Genomic DNA, 15,537 nt, shown 5'->3' with positions numbered 1-15,537 from the left:
TTTCATCTATTATGTTTTACGGTATGCTGTAGGCGCAAACATTTACAACCATTGAGCCTTGACATGAGTGGCTGCTAGAGTAAAACTACTATTACTGTATTTTCAGTATGTGAGTCGTGATGTGTCATTTCCCTATGGGGACTGATCGTTCTGCTTTGAGTCAGAGTACATTTTGCTGTTAACAAACATAGCAAAGGCTTGTGCACAGCTTGGCATGTTCTGCTTGCATGGAAGGAAGAGCATACTTTTTACTTAGAACTTTGCTGAAACAGTTGGTATAGATCAGTGATTTATTTTATAAAAAAAGCCAAACATTCATCGGTTGGAGCTACTGAAATTTGATGATATCATGCTTTTGTCTGTTTGATATTGGAGTAGTTTTGATACCGATATCAGTATCAGAAATGCCTCAGATATAGCCTGAAATGCTGGCTGTCTATGCTTTAAACCAATATCACATTGCCATCATATATCAGCACATTAATGCTACACAACAACAACAACACAAGTCACCCGCTACCCGATCTGTACATCCTACCCAATTGGTACCGCCCATGTGTAACTATAAATAGACAATCTTTATGTTTTTTAACAGTTTATCAGACGGAACAAGCAATTTGAGGACATGAACTTGGGCTCTTGTAACTTGTGATGGGCTTTTATACGTATTTTGTGACATTTTATACATTTTCAACTCATTTAGAAATATTGTATTTTTATCAGGAATTGATATCATCAAATTAATTCCTGATGTAAATAATCATTAGTTCCAGCCCCGTACAGTGTAAAATAAGATGGAGGCCGGAGAAAGATGGTTACTAGTTGAACTCATGCTATAGTAGTCCTTTATCTCCCAGCTACCAGTCCTGCACTCATCAAGTGATCCTAATAAAATCTTATTTTAACTTAATCAGTTTGGGGCAAGAAGTGTTTCTGTGCTGAGTATATCCGCCACATATGTAGCTCAGATACTAATTATTCTCGCTGAGAATTGGTTGACCTTAGTTTCTAGACTCCCACTTTTCAACACACTGGTTCATTACATGCAGCTGTCATACCCTTCATGGAATTTTCTGGTTTTTAGAGCTTCTATTAGCCCTCTGTGTGACCCAAGACAAATCTGATCACTCACTTCATCTGTTTGTCATGGTTCTGCCGGTCTGTTTGAGTAATAATATATTCTCAAGAAAAGATTATAGAGAAATGACTGCCAGCCTGTGTTGTATCTGTCTGCCTGTGTCTGTCTGTTACACCCTGCAACCTCAGGCCGGCTCCTCAAGTATTAACAGCAGCTGTCTAAATGGATACACAAAACACATCAAAACATCCCTCCTCTCAGGGGAATTGTTTTACTGAATGTATCACCTGATGTAACATTCAGCCCTACCTATATTTTCAAAATAATTTCTAGAGAAATGAGGTGTGGTAGCTCTTTCAAAAAAAAAAAAAAAAAAGAAAATGCAACAGCGGGGATGCTTTTGTTTTGTTTAGAGAGATGAGAAGCAGAGGGAAGAGCCATAGCAGTGAAAATGACCCGGACGCTTCCCTGTTTCTGAGATGACACAATGGGAAATGTGGGAAAGAGGAAGCAGAGGTTTGCTGGCGAGGTTAAAAAAGCAGCACAGGACCATGTAAAAAAGGTTTTCAGTATCCAGCCACACTATAGAACTGTGAGCTTCGATGATCTGTAAACATTGTAATCTCTGTATGGGAAGAGTCAAACACAGATATCAATGGGAATAAAACTGAAAGTACTGCAATGCTCAGATGATGGCTAAGGACAAAACTATGTCATTGGACAGGATAGTGCAGTAATGTTTTGTACACATGTTTATCGCACACAATTTGGCCCGATAAATATAAAAGCCAAACCCATGTTTACAGGGTTTGTCTGTTCATGGTTAGGCTGTGTCTTCTCATAGGAAATGTTATCATGGTCTCTGTTGCTATTGGCTCCAAAAGTGAAATGTCTATTGTTAAAGGATGCCTTTGTTTCTGCCGCCCACAGAAGGAAGCTTGTGCTTTTGCTTGACTAGAATATCCCTCATCTTGTGACCTGAATTGTCCATTCACCCTAATCCGAATTTTTCCAACTACATAATAAACATCGAGGCTACAAGTTACACAGAAACTCATATTCTGGAATTTTATGTTGCTGTTAAATCTTATCTGGTGTGTTTTATTGTTTTTGTTCCCTCAGTGACAAATAAGAAACCCTCCCATGTATCCATCACTAAAGTGAAGCAGTTCCAAGGATCGTCTGCCTTCATAAAAAGGTCACAGTGGACAATCGACCAGCTAAGACAGGTCAACGGCATTGACCCCAACAAAGTATGTAATTCCCCATCCGCTTCAACCATTGGTTTTGATCCAATGATTTTTCTGCATTAACATGAGTACAAATACAAAATAACTAGTTTTAACCGCCTTTAACCATTTTTCTCCCTGATAGTTTAGATGTTTATTTTCCGTTACCTCACACACTCCCTCCCACTCATGTCCTTCTCTCACTGTTATTCCTTCCAAGGACTGTCCAGAGTTTGACCTAATGTTCGAGAATGCTTTTGACCAGTGGACTGCTGGTTCAGCAGGAGAGAAGTGCACCTTCATCCAGATTCTTCACCACACCTGCCAACGCTACAGTGCAGCAAGGAAACCAGAGTTTGTCAACTGCCAGTCCAAACTGCTGGGGGGTAAGAGCATTAAAATAACACAGCTAACTGTCCTGGTTAATATTACTGTTCAGAACACATTGCCTCTGCTATGCCAGAGTTGCTGCTGTCGTACTGTGCTCTAAGCCAGTTTGAATCTGATTATGCATAATGACAACCAGCAGCTGGTGTGTATGAAAATGCATGCTTATTCCTCGTACACAGCACCTGTTGGGTGTTCTGCTCAAGTGAGGTCAATAAGGATGGCCAACGAAATGCATCATATGTGACTCAAAGCATCCTAAACAGAACAACTGGTTTAAAGCACGTAAAACACCCAATACAAAACTATGAAATAATGCCCCCCTAATTTATGTGATGTTTAAACTTTTTCAACATCATATTTTTTAACGAGACTCATTATTTTCAATTGGTATACACCTTTCAAAATAACATTAAATATCACAGTAAGAGCTGTAACAGTAAATAGAAAAGCTAACGTTCCTCCTTGAAAGGAATATTCAATTCATGCCCAACTAATATGTGAAGACAGGCTGATCAAACAAGTCAGATCACAACAAATTCCCAAATGTTTCAGACATGAAAAATGTGAATCATAAACCGCATAATTGGTCATTTCCTGGTTGCAAATTGTGTGTTTGTTATACAAGAGGTTAAGGTTTTTGGTGTTGGTTGATGGATTTCTAAGCAGCGTAAACCCAGAAGGGAATGCAGCCTCCTGGGCGGTTTAATCAGATATTGATCTGTTTACTCCCAACCCTCATCTTTAAACACCATTCAACCTGTTGTATTATTCATGGAATAATTTATGGAAACGGCTGGGTGTCCATCTGCCCCACATATACAAGAACCAATTACCAGATACATATTTTTGAAGAGAAAATGTTGTAATTGGGAAGGTGCTCTGTGAAAGCTTTTATTCATGATGCAAATAAAGCACAGTTCAGTACAATGCAGAGAGATAAAATTTACTGCCAAATTTTTTTTGTTACTTTTTTTTCTTACTCTGTGTGTGGGAACCCACCATCTACTCATTGATGATAAAGCTGCTCGTTCTCTAACAGTCTGTTACGTTGACCTCCCTCCTACTCGAAAAAACAATGTCCGTATTTAACTCACTTAAACTGACCCTGGTGCGTATTATAGTCTCTGTATGTGTAGGTGGGAAGGTAGTGCAGTCCCTGAGAGCACTGAACACAGGGTTCTTTAGAGTAGGATGGATTATGGAGTGCAAATGTTACAAATCGACCACACGCCTCCAGTAGATCTGAAATTATACTAAGAGCCCTGTAGCATTCTTCTCGTGAATGATTATACGACACATGGCACTGCCTCTGATGTAAATGTTTCTAATATGAATGAATTTACCCACAAAATCTACATATCCTATTTAAATACACTTCTTTCTTGAGGGCCAACCCTGGTGATTTGTAGAAAACAGCTTTTGATGGAGCTATTGACAGCATGCTGTTGGTCCATCTAGCCAATGATCTGATGATAAACTCCTGGCTCTCAGTGAGTAGAGGATGTTGTGTGTGATAGACTTAAAAGCGGACAGTTCACCACGCACATTGTGACATGAGGAACAGAAATAATGCCAAGCTGCTTCCAACTCCGTCCACTCCAGTTTAAGTCTCACACCAGTGCAAAACAAAAATCATGACGCTGCTCAGGTGTGGGACCATAACTGTGGGAGACTCTATCTGCAGAATCCTCTGGGATGGAAACATCCAGAAAAGGTTGATTGTATAAAAACAGGATTATGTACATGAACTACTGACACCATTGTTAAGAACCCTAGATGGACAAATTTGTCTTGCCACTCAAGATAGGGAGCAAAATATGATTAAACCTGATAATGGTTGTCAGCTTCCCCATGTGTGATCTAGGGATGTCAGGACAATGTCATCAGTAGTTTATGGATGCCACCAGCATTGGTCTTTAATTGAGCTTAATCTTGAACTGTTTCCTCATGCTGATTATGTTACTACTCGAGGTGCTGCACGATGATGATGTATGGACTATTGAAGTGTAAAAGCAGTCGACAAGTTAATAGCTAACGTTGAACAAACTAAACCAACATCTAATGACTTCATGTAACCCCCACAGCTAAAAGGAGACTAGTGTTTACAGATGGGGTATTTACTGCCGTATTTTATGCCCTAGAACAAACATTGAAATCTTTTGTCAACCGCAAACCTTATCTAACCAAAAACCCATTCAAAAAAGAGTTTTAGACTTCTGTCTGAGCCGTATAGATGCACAGGCGCATGTTTCTGATCCTTGATGTAGTATGTAATTGGTCCAGAAAAATAAATAACTGCTAATTGCCTTGTTATCATGGCTGACTTGGGCTGCTGCCCACACTGTTATACCCTTTTATTCCCACCTGAGCTTTTCTATCTCACTGCCAAGTATTCATGACTTGATTCTAAACGGATTCTTAAATCTGTGAGCAAATTGGATCATTTTAAACACTTAGCCTTAGGAAAACATGTCTTCCAGTCGTTTAAGCTAAATGCTCTTTGGGAATTATGATTCTTAGGAAGGTTTACAATTAATTTATGGATGACTAATCAAACAGTAACCAATTTCACGGTTTTGTTTTTTGCATGACATTTACTACGGAGCCCTCAATACCCTCAATTTAATAATCCAAAAACGGTAACTCCTCTTGACTAATTTCAAAACTTGTTTTCAACATCAAAGCTGACGTTTGATATTTTCTCATCACAGAAGACCAAGCTGTAGATTCAGTCATTTTCCGTTGCAAGGTCTATTTGAACAGCAAGCGGAAAAAAATTGTTGCACACCACGATCATCTACTAAGACGAGGTAAGGCAGTACAGTACAGTATGCAAAACTACTAAAATTAAAAAAGTTATACTCCTTACTAAAAACTTGTGAGTTCCTCCAAAGGAATCATGGAAATCTAAGTGTATTGCTTAATAACAAGTGATGAGTCCCAATAGAAATCACGTTTGGTAAGAGACCACATTTCTTGCAGTGAGCAAATAAAAAATAAAATGATAAGCACAGCTAAAGCAGTTAAAATGCACTTAAAAGTTCTGACTACACTAAATTAGGTCATTACACAAATTTGGATCTATAAATAGTTTAAGCAAAGCCTTCCCCTGCCTTCTGAACTGAGGGCTCTGCTCTTGGCTCTCAGGGACTGTGTTGTCATTTTTAAGGATATACTGTAGTTAACATTTACGCACGCAGAGCTTTGCCTCTGTATGCTCCCAGTGAGCACAAGGTCAACATTTCCCTGGTTTTAGTTTCCACTGTTGGGGTTGACTACATGCTGATAGGGATTTTAAGTTTACATCCAAAGGTTATGTGAGTTGTGTCCACTGTCCTTGCCCCTCACTGTCTGACTGTGTGCAGAGTCACTGAGTAATGCTTTGCAGAGGTAAATCACATTTTGACGTACGAGGGCAGTATAATGACAGAGTGCTTCTTCCCTAATGGTTTCCTCAATATTCTGAACTTCTGTATATAATTTCACACATTAACATTTAAGCTGAGACATGATTATGATGGAAATGATGGCCGTTTAATGCATTGTGTGCCGCTGACATTTATCTGCTGATTAAAGCCACTGAGAATGGGCTGTTCATGAATACCTAGTAGCTATTTTTCTGTCAGTCTCAGCGTGGCTCCCTGGTACATTCAGTACAGAATATTCCACGTTTGTCCCCATTGGTGTCCTCACTTAGTGCTTTGCTTTTTAACCAGCATGACGGTGACTAAGCTAAAGGCCGACTGAGCGAGCAAGGTCAAGCCTTTCCCCCTCATGAAAAAAATGTCAGGTCTGAGTGGTTAACCAAAGGTTTTAAGGAGTCATTCGGGCTACGCATCTGCCTCACTCCAAAGTAAAAAAGTGTCTGTAGGACACATACATTTGTACATTAAAAGTAAATCAAATAAAGTCCAAGAAGAGAAAAGAAAACACTAACTTTACAAATGAATGTATATTTATAATAGAATCACCTTCCTGGTTGAAGCTCTGCTACAGTTTCATTATGCTGCTGCAGATAATGCCAAAATTTGCATTAATGAATCGGCAGCAGGGGGGTTTCTTACAGAAGGAGCTGCATAGCTGTGTCTTTAGGCCCCTGTGATGTTGATTACATTAGCCCCTTATTGTTTTCTTTTTCTCATTTTATGCATCATTATTTTATTGTACAGATAATCAATTTGAAATTGCCAAGAAGGAGCATTGGTTCTTTCAAGCTTCTGCTTTATTCATAGTAGCCTTGCATTTCTAGTTTTCAATGTAAACTAGCAAATTGTAAATACAGGTGGGATTTGGGTATTTTATCACTAAATTGCAATTATAATACAGAACAGTATACTATTCCTCGCGCTCTTCCTTTTTAACTTTTATGGCTGCCCGTCCTCTTCTTTGTGTTAACCTCTGGAAGCAAAGGGGGATTTTGTTGATTTAGGTTGAAAATGTTCCTGTTATATATAATATATGATTACTATTGATATCATAGTCAATGTTTACCACATTTAAACAGCCACATTTGACATGATCGTGTATTTATTAATTTTAAATCAACCATAAATTGATGTGTTTTTCTCCTTCTTTAAAGTAATTCACTGTATAGATGGCTAAAAAGATGGCTGTATAAAAGGCTAAATTTTATAAACCTAACACTTTTGTGCATTTATTGGATTGATGTGATTTTGTATCTGTACAGTCAACAGTACAATTGAATCATGTTGTATGTCTTCTCTGATACCTGGAAGTACATACATCTACAGTAAAATAAGTGGTGAGATGTTTTTATCTGCCAGGAATAGCAGAAACTTGGAATTTAAGGTCCAGGTTGAAAATAACTGCAACTACTGAGTCCTTAGTAGATGAAGCTACGAGAAGAGTTGGGATCATTTACAGAAATCCTTAACAGTGCGCTTTAAGAGTTTCTTTGGATGAATAACAAAATCCCTCTGGTAATATCAGGAAAATAATGAGAATTATTGATGGTACTTGTTGAAGTGCAGATAAGTATGTGCTCGCTAATACTTAGGAAATCATTGTAAGACACCCTCTCCCTTCAAAACACCCCCACATTTTATTCCCCAGTATTATCGTAGAGCAGTGATGATGGGATCATGTACACTGCCAGAGTGAACTTATGAAAGGCATTGTAACACGTGCTCTATTGTTTGAATGGATCGTTTTGTGTAGGTGTGTTTGTACTTGAAGTTACCCATCCATTTAATCCATCCCATATGCTTTGCGAGTAAATGTGACTTGGCTGTCAGTTTCTTGTAAAGTGTATCTGACATGTTCCTGATGATAACCATCAGCTTATCTTCATCAGCGCCACAGCAGCGCAGCCTGTAATCTACCATTTACATCAGAACTGGAAAAGGAGGGGTTGACTTTGAATGTTATATCCCGTTCATTTTATGTTTGTCTTTGCTCATAGTTTCTATTTTCTGGAATGTCATGTTTTTGTCCAATTGTTAAAGAGACCCTGGTTTGATAAGATATCATGGGATATGACAACAAAATTCCTCTTGCATTGTTTAGAGAGGATAGGACCGGCCTTGGCCCCTATTGCTCATTCTTAATCAACAATGCAAGTTTACAAAAATCATCACAAAAAGCTCCTCCTCTGGATTTACAATTCATGTGTCATAACAGCAAAAATGTTTAAACTCCTGCATCAAAATGAAGTTTACTGATAATGTAATATTATCAGTAAACTTCCAAAGTAACACAAGTCGCTGTAAACACAGAAAACACTGATACCAGTGGGGGCGGCTGTGGCGTAGTGGAGAGCAAGGTAGTTCTCCAATCAGAGCATAATATACTACTGATTGTAAGTCGCTTTGGATAAAAGCGTCTGCTAAATGACTGTAATGTAATGTAATACCACTGATCAGCTCCCAATCTAAGTAAAGAGTCCCTCAGGCTGACAACAATGGCACCATATAACATTATCTACTCGCACATATCTTTCATTCTGCTCCTGATGCTGCAGCCCTTTCATAAGCTTTCCAGAACATCTCCAGCCTGCCTTTTACTGTAATTACATTCTCCAATGGGGGAGCCCACCCTGCAGCCCACCACCAATCTCTAGTGAGAAGAAAGCCACCAGAGAAAGGGGAAAATAAGAGTGCAGACCAATTAAGGGAGAAGTTCTCAGAGTGTATGGTGGGGAAGGGTTGTGAGAGTGGGAGCTCTCTTAAAGATGATGGCAGTATTACTCCCGTGGCTCTCTACCGAGGAGGAGAGGATTAAGAGGAATCTGTCTGAAGGTGAAAAGGTCTTACCCCTTCTAATGACAACCTAAAGCTTCTCAGTGAAAGTTTTTTTTTTTCTTTTTCTTTTTATAATTACACATATACTTTGTTTGCCAATGGCTGCAGAGTTCGCATAAAGTAAATACTACATTCACATTGAAGCTGTAGAGTATGGAGTATGCTGTCTACTGCTACCAAATGAAAAAGGAATGCTGACAGGTGTGAAGCTTATTTCATCATCTGTCCAGATGTGTTTGTCATGAGCAATGTGCCCTGCAGCCTGTGGTTCCTTTACAGTAATCCCTTGACTAAAGGAAGAACTTATGTACGTGCATGTGTTTCTATTCTCTTTTGTGTGCATAAGTGTGGGGATGAACATCTACACACCCATCTGTGTGTCTGCGGCACAGGTGTTTCTCTCATGAACTGCTTTGACTTTATCAAGTTAACTTCTTTGAAGGAACACCAGCTGCTTTCGGGCTGTCATATAACCCACTGCAGTAGAGCTAGCTGTCCCAATTATCTGTCACTCAGCCTACCTGCTTTGATGCCACGGGACATACGCTCACTATATCGCAATTTCCTGTGGGAGTAGATCGAATCTGGCTTGTCAAGTCCTAATACAGTCAGCACCGTCGAGCTTTGCTCGGCCTTTTCCTTCTCCTCAAACTAATTGACTGTATATACGAGGATATAGGCCCTGGAAAAAATTGAATCTAGCTTATCTTTCCACTGGGTGTTTGTTGTGTTTTTCTTTATTATTTTTCACTTCTCCACTTTCTAAAGTTAGGTAAGAGTTTCACATTGTTGGTGTGGATTTGACCGTCCTGGAGGGACTGGGTTGTTCTTCAAAAAAATCAATGCCCTAAAGATATATATTACGAAAGGCAGAATATTGTGCACATAGACTTTTTTTTACGCCGGGAACCCTGTGGTGCCGCTCTGGTGGTGTAATTCAAATAACATGTCAGGACTTAGCCACTGCAGATTGAAATTCTCCTTTGACCCTTTTTGGTAAACCAAAGGGAGCAGTTGTCATGAGCACTAGGTGACATCTTCAACATCAGAGCAGATTTCTATTTTATTTATGCCAAACTGGCATGCTGCAAGTGGCAGATTATACCCCAGTGCAACAATACAACTGTAGTGCAGACAAAGGAAAAGCAGCAGGAAGATTGCTGTTCCTAGGCTGGTGGCTAGCGTAGCACATAACAGCAGTCCCGACGTGCGGTAGATTAATGGCTTGTCAGAGGAAACATCCGCAGGGATGCCACAGTTATCGGAGGATGTGTTATCTGTCTTATATCCACTACTGGAACTCCAGGGCTGCCCATGGAGCCAAGCACGTATCATCTCTTTATTACACTATAGTGAGAGGAGAGGAGAGGAATCACATCCAAGAAAAACAGTGCAGAATGGGACCAGGAATTACATGCTTTCTTAAATCCGCTGTTGCTGTTGCTTGTTTAAAAGGTTAATTTCACTTGATCTTTTATGAAGTAGATCAACTTTGAAGGAAACGTATTAAACACCTTCCCATGTTGCACCTGATGGAAGCCATTTACTTCATGTTTTTGTCTTGGGGGCGGCTGTGGCGTAGTGGAGAGCACTGTGTGGACTGATGATGAATGTTAGTTAGAGTCTGATGGTGGCACCTTGATGGTAGCCTGTCATCAGTGTGTGAATGGGTGAATGATATGTAACATACTACTGACTGTAAGTCGCTTTGGATAAAAGCATCTGCTAAATGACTGTAATGTAATGTCTTCCACCATTAACACTAATGATTGTGGTCAGTGATTTAAAAAAAAAAAAAAAAAAAAGATCATCTAATGGCACATGCTAATTTGTTACTGCTGGTCTTCTACATTCTGTTCCTCAAATTCTTTCCCCATTTGTCTTTTCTCTCCTCTTTCGTGTCCCACTTTTCTTTTCCTCTTCACTTGTCTTTGCTCTGTCTTGCCTTTTCCTCACCCTTATCTGCAGGTAACAGTATACTACACTCGGCAGCAGACAGTGTGACGAGTGCTGTACAGAAGGCCAGCCAGGCTCTGAATGAGCGCGGCGAGCGATTAGGTCGGACTGAGGAGAGGACTGCCGACATGATGAACAGTGCCGAACAGTTCGCTGTTACTGCACAGAAGGTGAGTCATTATGTTAGCCAGATACAATGTAGTGCATAACCTCAGGGTGGGCTTACTGTAGGTGTTTTAATACAGCACATGGGATTGTTACGGAATATCTTGTCTTAATGTTTAAGTCATTATTTGTTTAGCCAAAAAATCTAACATTTTACAAACCTGAGGATATTTGTAGGAGTCGCTTCATAATGACTTCTGCCTCTCAGCAGTATTGCTCCCTGCTCTGTGAAGATAATAGTCTTTTCCTTCTTCCCTCATTTACTCTAACTTCAGTAGTGTGTTCCCCCATCCTACATCTATCCTCCTATAATGCTTGTTTGTCAGCAAAAATAATTGCATGCTCTTTAATGAGGCTGTTAGCATAATATGCTTTTTTTTTTTTTACTGCAAAACAAAAAAAAGTATATTGCTTTGTAATGAGCGCACCTGATTATGATCATATCTGTCTCTCTAATAGCACACAGAATATGACTTTAATAGCACATATTATATTACTTGGGTTTGCAGCTTGGCTTCTTGTATAAGATTAGGAAGCCCTGCTGTTCTGTCTTGTTGTCGGTGGATAGCCTTCACTGAGACATGTGCCATCTAAAGTGGAATGTCAATAAATTCTAATAGTACAGGTATCCATTGCCTCCTGAAATGTTTTGAACGATGCATAACGCCAGGCTAGTGATGGAGGGATAATTGAAAGACATTTCAAAAGCCTTGCATGGCCCTCTCACTGTTCAAAGATGAGCTTCCCCATTGTGATGAATTACAAAAACTGTGATAAGCAAAGCGAAATGCCTTTGCTCTGCTGGATTCAGGACTGTAGAACCCCTGTGAAGAATCCTCATTTTCTGGCGTTTCTCATTTCACCAGCTGTCATTAGCTTTTTTTATACATTTTTTTGTTATCACTTATCATTTGTCTTGCACATTATCATCCATACTTATAATTTTACATGTATGTTAAAGGCTGTTGATGGCCTTACAGACTGATAAAGAAGTCATTACTGATGAATTGACATGACAGTCTTTATTTTATCCATTACATTTTTTTCTGAGGATTGCTTTAACGATGCCATGTTTCGTAAGTAGCTTCAAATCATAGTGTCTGCAGTACGGTGAGGGTCACCTTGACTCTTTCTCTCTTAGTTCACTTCTGCAATTCCATCCCTGCGCCTCACTTTGTGTCAGCAGCCGATTTTCGCAACTTTGCTCAATATAAACAAAATACTTGTCATTTCTCCCTGCTGTTCTACTGCCCCCTCTTGCCTGATCTGTAGAATTCAGTTTTCCATTTCTACAGCAACATACTCCATACTCTGTAGTCTGTGTGTGTGCACGTTTGTGTAAATCTATGTGTCTTCCATCCACACATCTCCATACCCCCTAGCTTTATATTAGATGGGTGGCTCTGGCCATCTCTCTAACGAGCCTGCAGCTAAGCCCATTAGAACCTTTGTTAATGAGATAAATGAAGTTGTCTTGTCATTGCCTGAATACAAAAAATACCATGACCCCTGGCTGCCTTCCAGAGCCTTCATAATAAACCCTCCTTAACAGCTTTTTCTCCTTTAGCGGAATGTTTCTAAAATATCAAATCAAATCTGTGCCTTACATCATTTTTACTCACTCTGCTCGCTACTGCATCTATATTTATAAATGCAGCACTTGATGTTTTAAGCTAAGTTGCATTTGGCTAATGTGCTAATTCAGAATTCTCATTGTATTATCCTGCAACACCCCTACCCCGATTTTTCTACAGCTTGCCATGAAGCACAAGTGTTAGACCACTGCCAAAACCAACTGAAGGGGGGGAGGGGTCACCAATCGCCAGCCGCTGTACAGGAGTGGGTTTCCAGATTTTATTCTTTTTAAAAGATTTAATAAGTTTGCTATTTGTTAACAATGTTAACATTTTAATGTTTTGGCTTGTTGTTTTCTGGTGCATCTTCTGATGGTGACACGTCGAGCTGGGGGGGGAGGAAGAAAGGTAACAAACGTTACTGCTGACAGTAAGCAGAATGTTTCATGCTTCTGTTTGACAAAAAAAAGTCACAGGCCATGACGGTATTTGATAACCACCTCCCCTTTTCATATACTCTAATTTATGTGAGAGTACACAAGCTGACCAGTCATTATCAGCAATCACTCCAAGACAAGGAACAGCTTGTCTCGTTGGTTATTAATTGGTGACGGTTATTTATGAGCACTGCAGCGATTATGCAGTCTGATTTATGAGTGGCGGACCCTCTCATGGGTTTCACAGGTGTGACTGTGGATTTGGCCTGAACATCAATAAATCCCAAAATGTTTATTTTCAATATAATGTTTCCTTTGCTCTTCACTTCTGGACATTGCAGTCAATCGGTCTGTTGTGCGGTCCATCATTTCAAAAAAGTATCAAAACTGTATTAGTGTTTTCAAGATATTATTTCATAAACTGCTTATGATATAATATACAATATATAACAACTGTGAAATATACTAGTCCTTCTGTCAGATTTGTCTACCATTCACAAACAACCAAAACTACATGGAATACAGATGCCAACATTTTTTTGTTGTGTTCTTGATGAACTCTGTTTTGAAATTTGGTTTTAAAGTATGATAATTTATGTTAAATTCAGTGAACCAGCTTCTGCATTGTAAAAAAGCAAAACACGTCATTCTTCTAATATCTCGGTGTCTGTAGTTCTAATTTGTCTCATGAACATGGGCTGTTTTGAAATTACTCGGCTGTATTTCAACTTTTAACATTCAATAGTAATACCTAATGCTTTTTTGTATAATTTGGGTTGGTCCTTATAAAGATGTGTAAACTGATAGATAAATGACAAAATGTTTCAAATATTAGCAGCACTGTGTACTAGTTTATTTTTGGTGTCAGTGCTTTCACGCTGACTGTAACTTTGGCTTCCTCACTTGCAAGATACCGTCCTCACAATTGAGATGTATTTGATTCTTTTCATGTTTTGAATTTTATAATTCATAATGTTACAATGCACTGACATCGTAATCTTGCAGAGCGCTGTTGAGTTCATACTGAAACGTTCCAGTTGCCTAACTCTTAGTGTGCTTTTGTTCCTCTCTCTAACACTTTGGATGTTTATTGTTTTAATAAAGAAATGTATACAGATATTTTATCTTATTGTCAGTGTCCTTTTTATACTTAGATTTAACAGTTTCGTCAAACAATGGAATCAGATGTTTTAAATTTATCTTTGTTATTGCATTTTTGTCTTTTACTCTGCTCATAAACACGTTGATGTAGCAACCCAGGGCTACAGAGGATCAATAAAGTGTTTTAGCTTTTGGTTACAAATGAGTGAAACACTGGCTGTTGTGGTCTACATATCAGAGAGGAATGTTATCGTGCACAAGTGACTTATGAATATGATGAATGTTATGTTATGAGTATGTCTTCTTCTTAAGTTAATATGATTTCTTATCTTAAAACTTTATATAGTTAAATATTATCTGCATGCTTACCTTTGCTGTCTTGTTTCACCAGGTTTAAATTCAGTTGCTTGTTCTATTGTGTGTATTTAGAAAAAATATTATACATCAAGACATTTTTATAGATAAGAATTATGTGCATCATTTCTTTGGACACGAAAATTGCTGGAGATGTTTCCAACTTTTCTTTTTTTTCAGCAATTAGACTCCTCTGTCTGTTACATTGACTAAAATATTAAGATTAGAATGAATCATTGGCGTCCTGGGTTCAATTCCCGGGCTAGACAACCTTCTGTGTGGAGTTTGCATGTTCTCCCCGTGTCAGCGTGGGTTCTCTCCGGGTTCTCCGGCTTCCTCCCACAGTCCAAAGACATGCAGCTTAGGTTAATTGATGACTCTGAAATTGCCCGTAGGTGTGGATGTGAGTGTGAATGGTTGTTTGTCTCTATATGTCAGCCCTGTGATAGGCTGGCGACCTGTCCAGGTGAACCCTGCCTTCGCCCAATGACAGCTGGGATCGGCTCCAGCACCCCCGCGACCCTTAACTGGATAAGCGGTTACGGAAGATGGATGGATGGATGAATCATTGGACTGCAGTCAAATTAATTTCACTGCTCTACTGGAGATTGTCAAGTTTCCCCAGGAGAGGGCGATGTCTGCTCTATATAAGGCAGCAATAGCTTTAGTCCAGGCTGCAGGAAACACTGTACAGTAAACAAAGTCTCACCACAAAAACCTACAACCAGTGATTGTAACTTGCCATTCCACTTCATTGATAGGTCATTTTAACACGATAAGGAACATTAAACAATGACTGAGTTTATTAAGTCATCAATTGTTGCAGAGACATTTACTTTTTTATTTAATGTTTTATTCTCTTTATTTAATGTTTTATTCTCTTTATTTAATGTTTCATTATCTTTATTTAATTTTTCATTCTCTTTATTTAATCTTTTATTTTCTTTATTTAATGTTTTATTCACTTTATTTAATTAATGTTTCATTCTCTTT

At 38.9% G+C, this 15,537-nt stretch overlaps 1 protein-coding gene across 1 annotated transcript in view; it reads left to right on the top strand.

Annotated features, from left to right (window-relative positions):
• The window catches only part of stxbp6 (syntaxin binding protein 6 (amisyn)), a 52,356-nt gene extending 38,156 nt beyond the window's left edge, over positions 1 to 14,200 (top strand). The window contains exons 3-6 of the mRNA XM_054614633.1: positions 2,201 to 2,331; positions 2,528 to 2,693; positions 10,926 to 11,083; positions 12,833 to 14,200. Of these exons, the coding sequence (XP_054470608.1) occupies positions 2,201 to 2,331; positions 2,528 to 2,693; positions 10,926 to 11,083; positions 12,833 to 12,856 (479 nt within the window). The 3' untranslated portion in view covers positions 12,857 to 14,200. The remainder of the gene's footprint in view (positions 1 to 2,200; positions 2,332 to 2,527; positions 2,694 to 10,925; positions 11,084 to 12,832) is intronic.
• The last annotated feature ends 1,337 nt before the right edge of the window (positions 14,201 to 15,537 follow it).

The sequence above is a fragment of the Anoplopoma fimbria genome, chromosome 15 (assembly GCF_027596085.1).
Source record: "Anoplopoma fimbria isolate UVic2021 breed Golden Eagle Sablefish chromosome 15, Afim_UVic_2022, whole genome shotgun sequence".
NCBI classification, from domain to species: Eukaryota; Metazoa; Chordata; class Actinopteri; order Perciformes; family Anoplopomatidae; genus Anoplopoma; species Anoplopoma fimbria.
The sequence above is the reverse complement of the archived record's forward strand: the minus strand, read 5'-3'. Positions and strand labels throughout refer to the sequence as shown.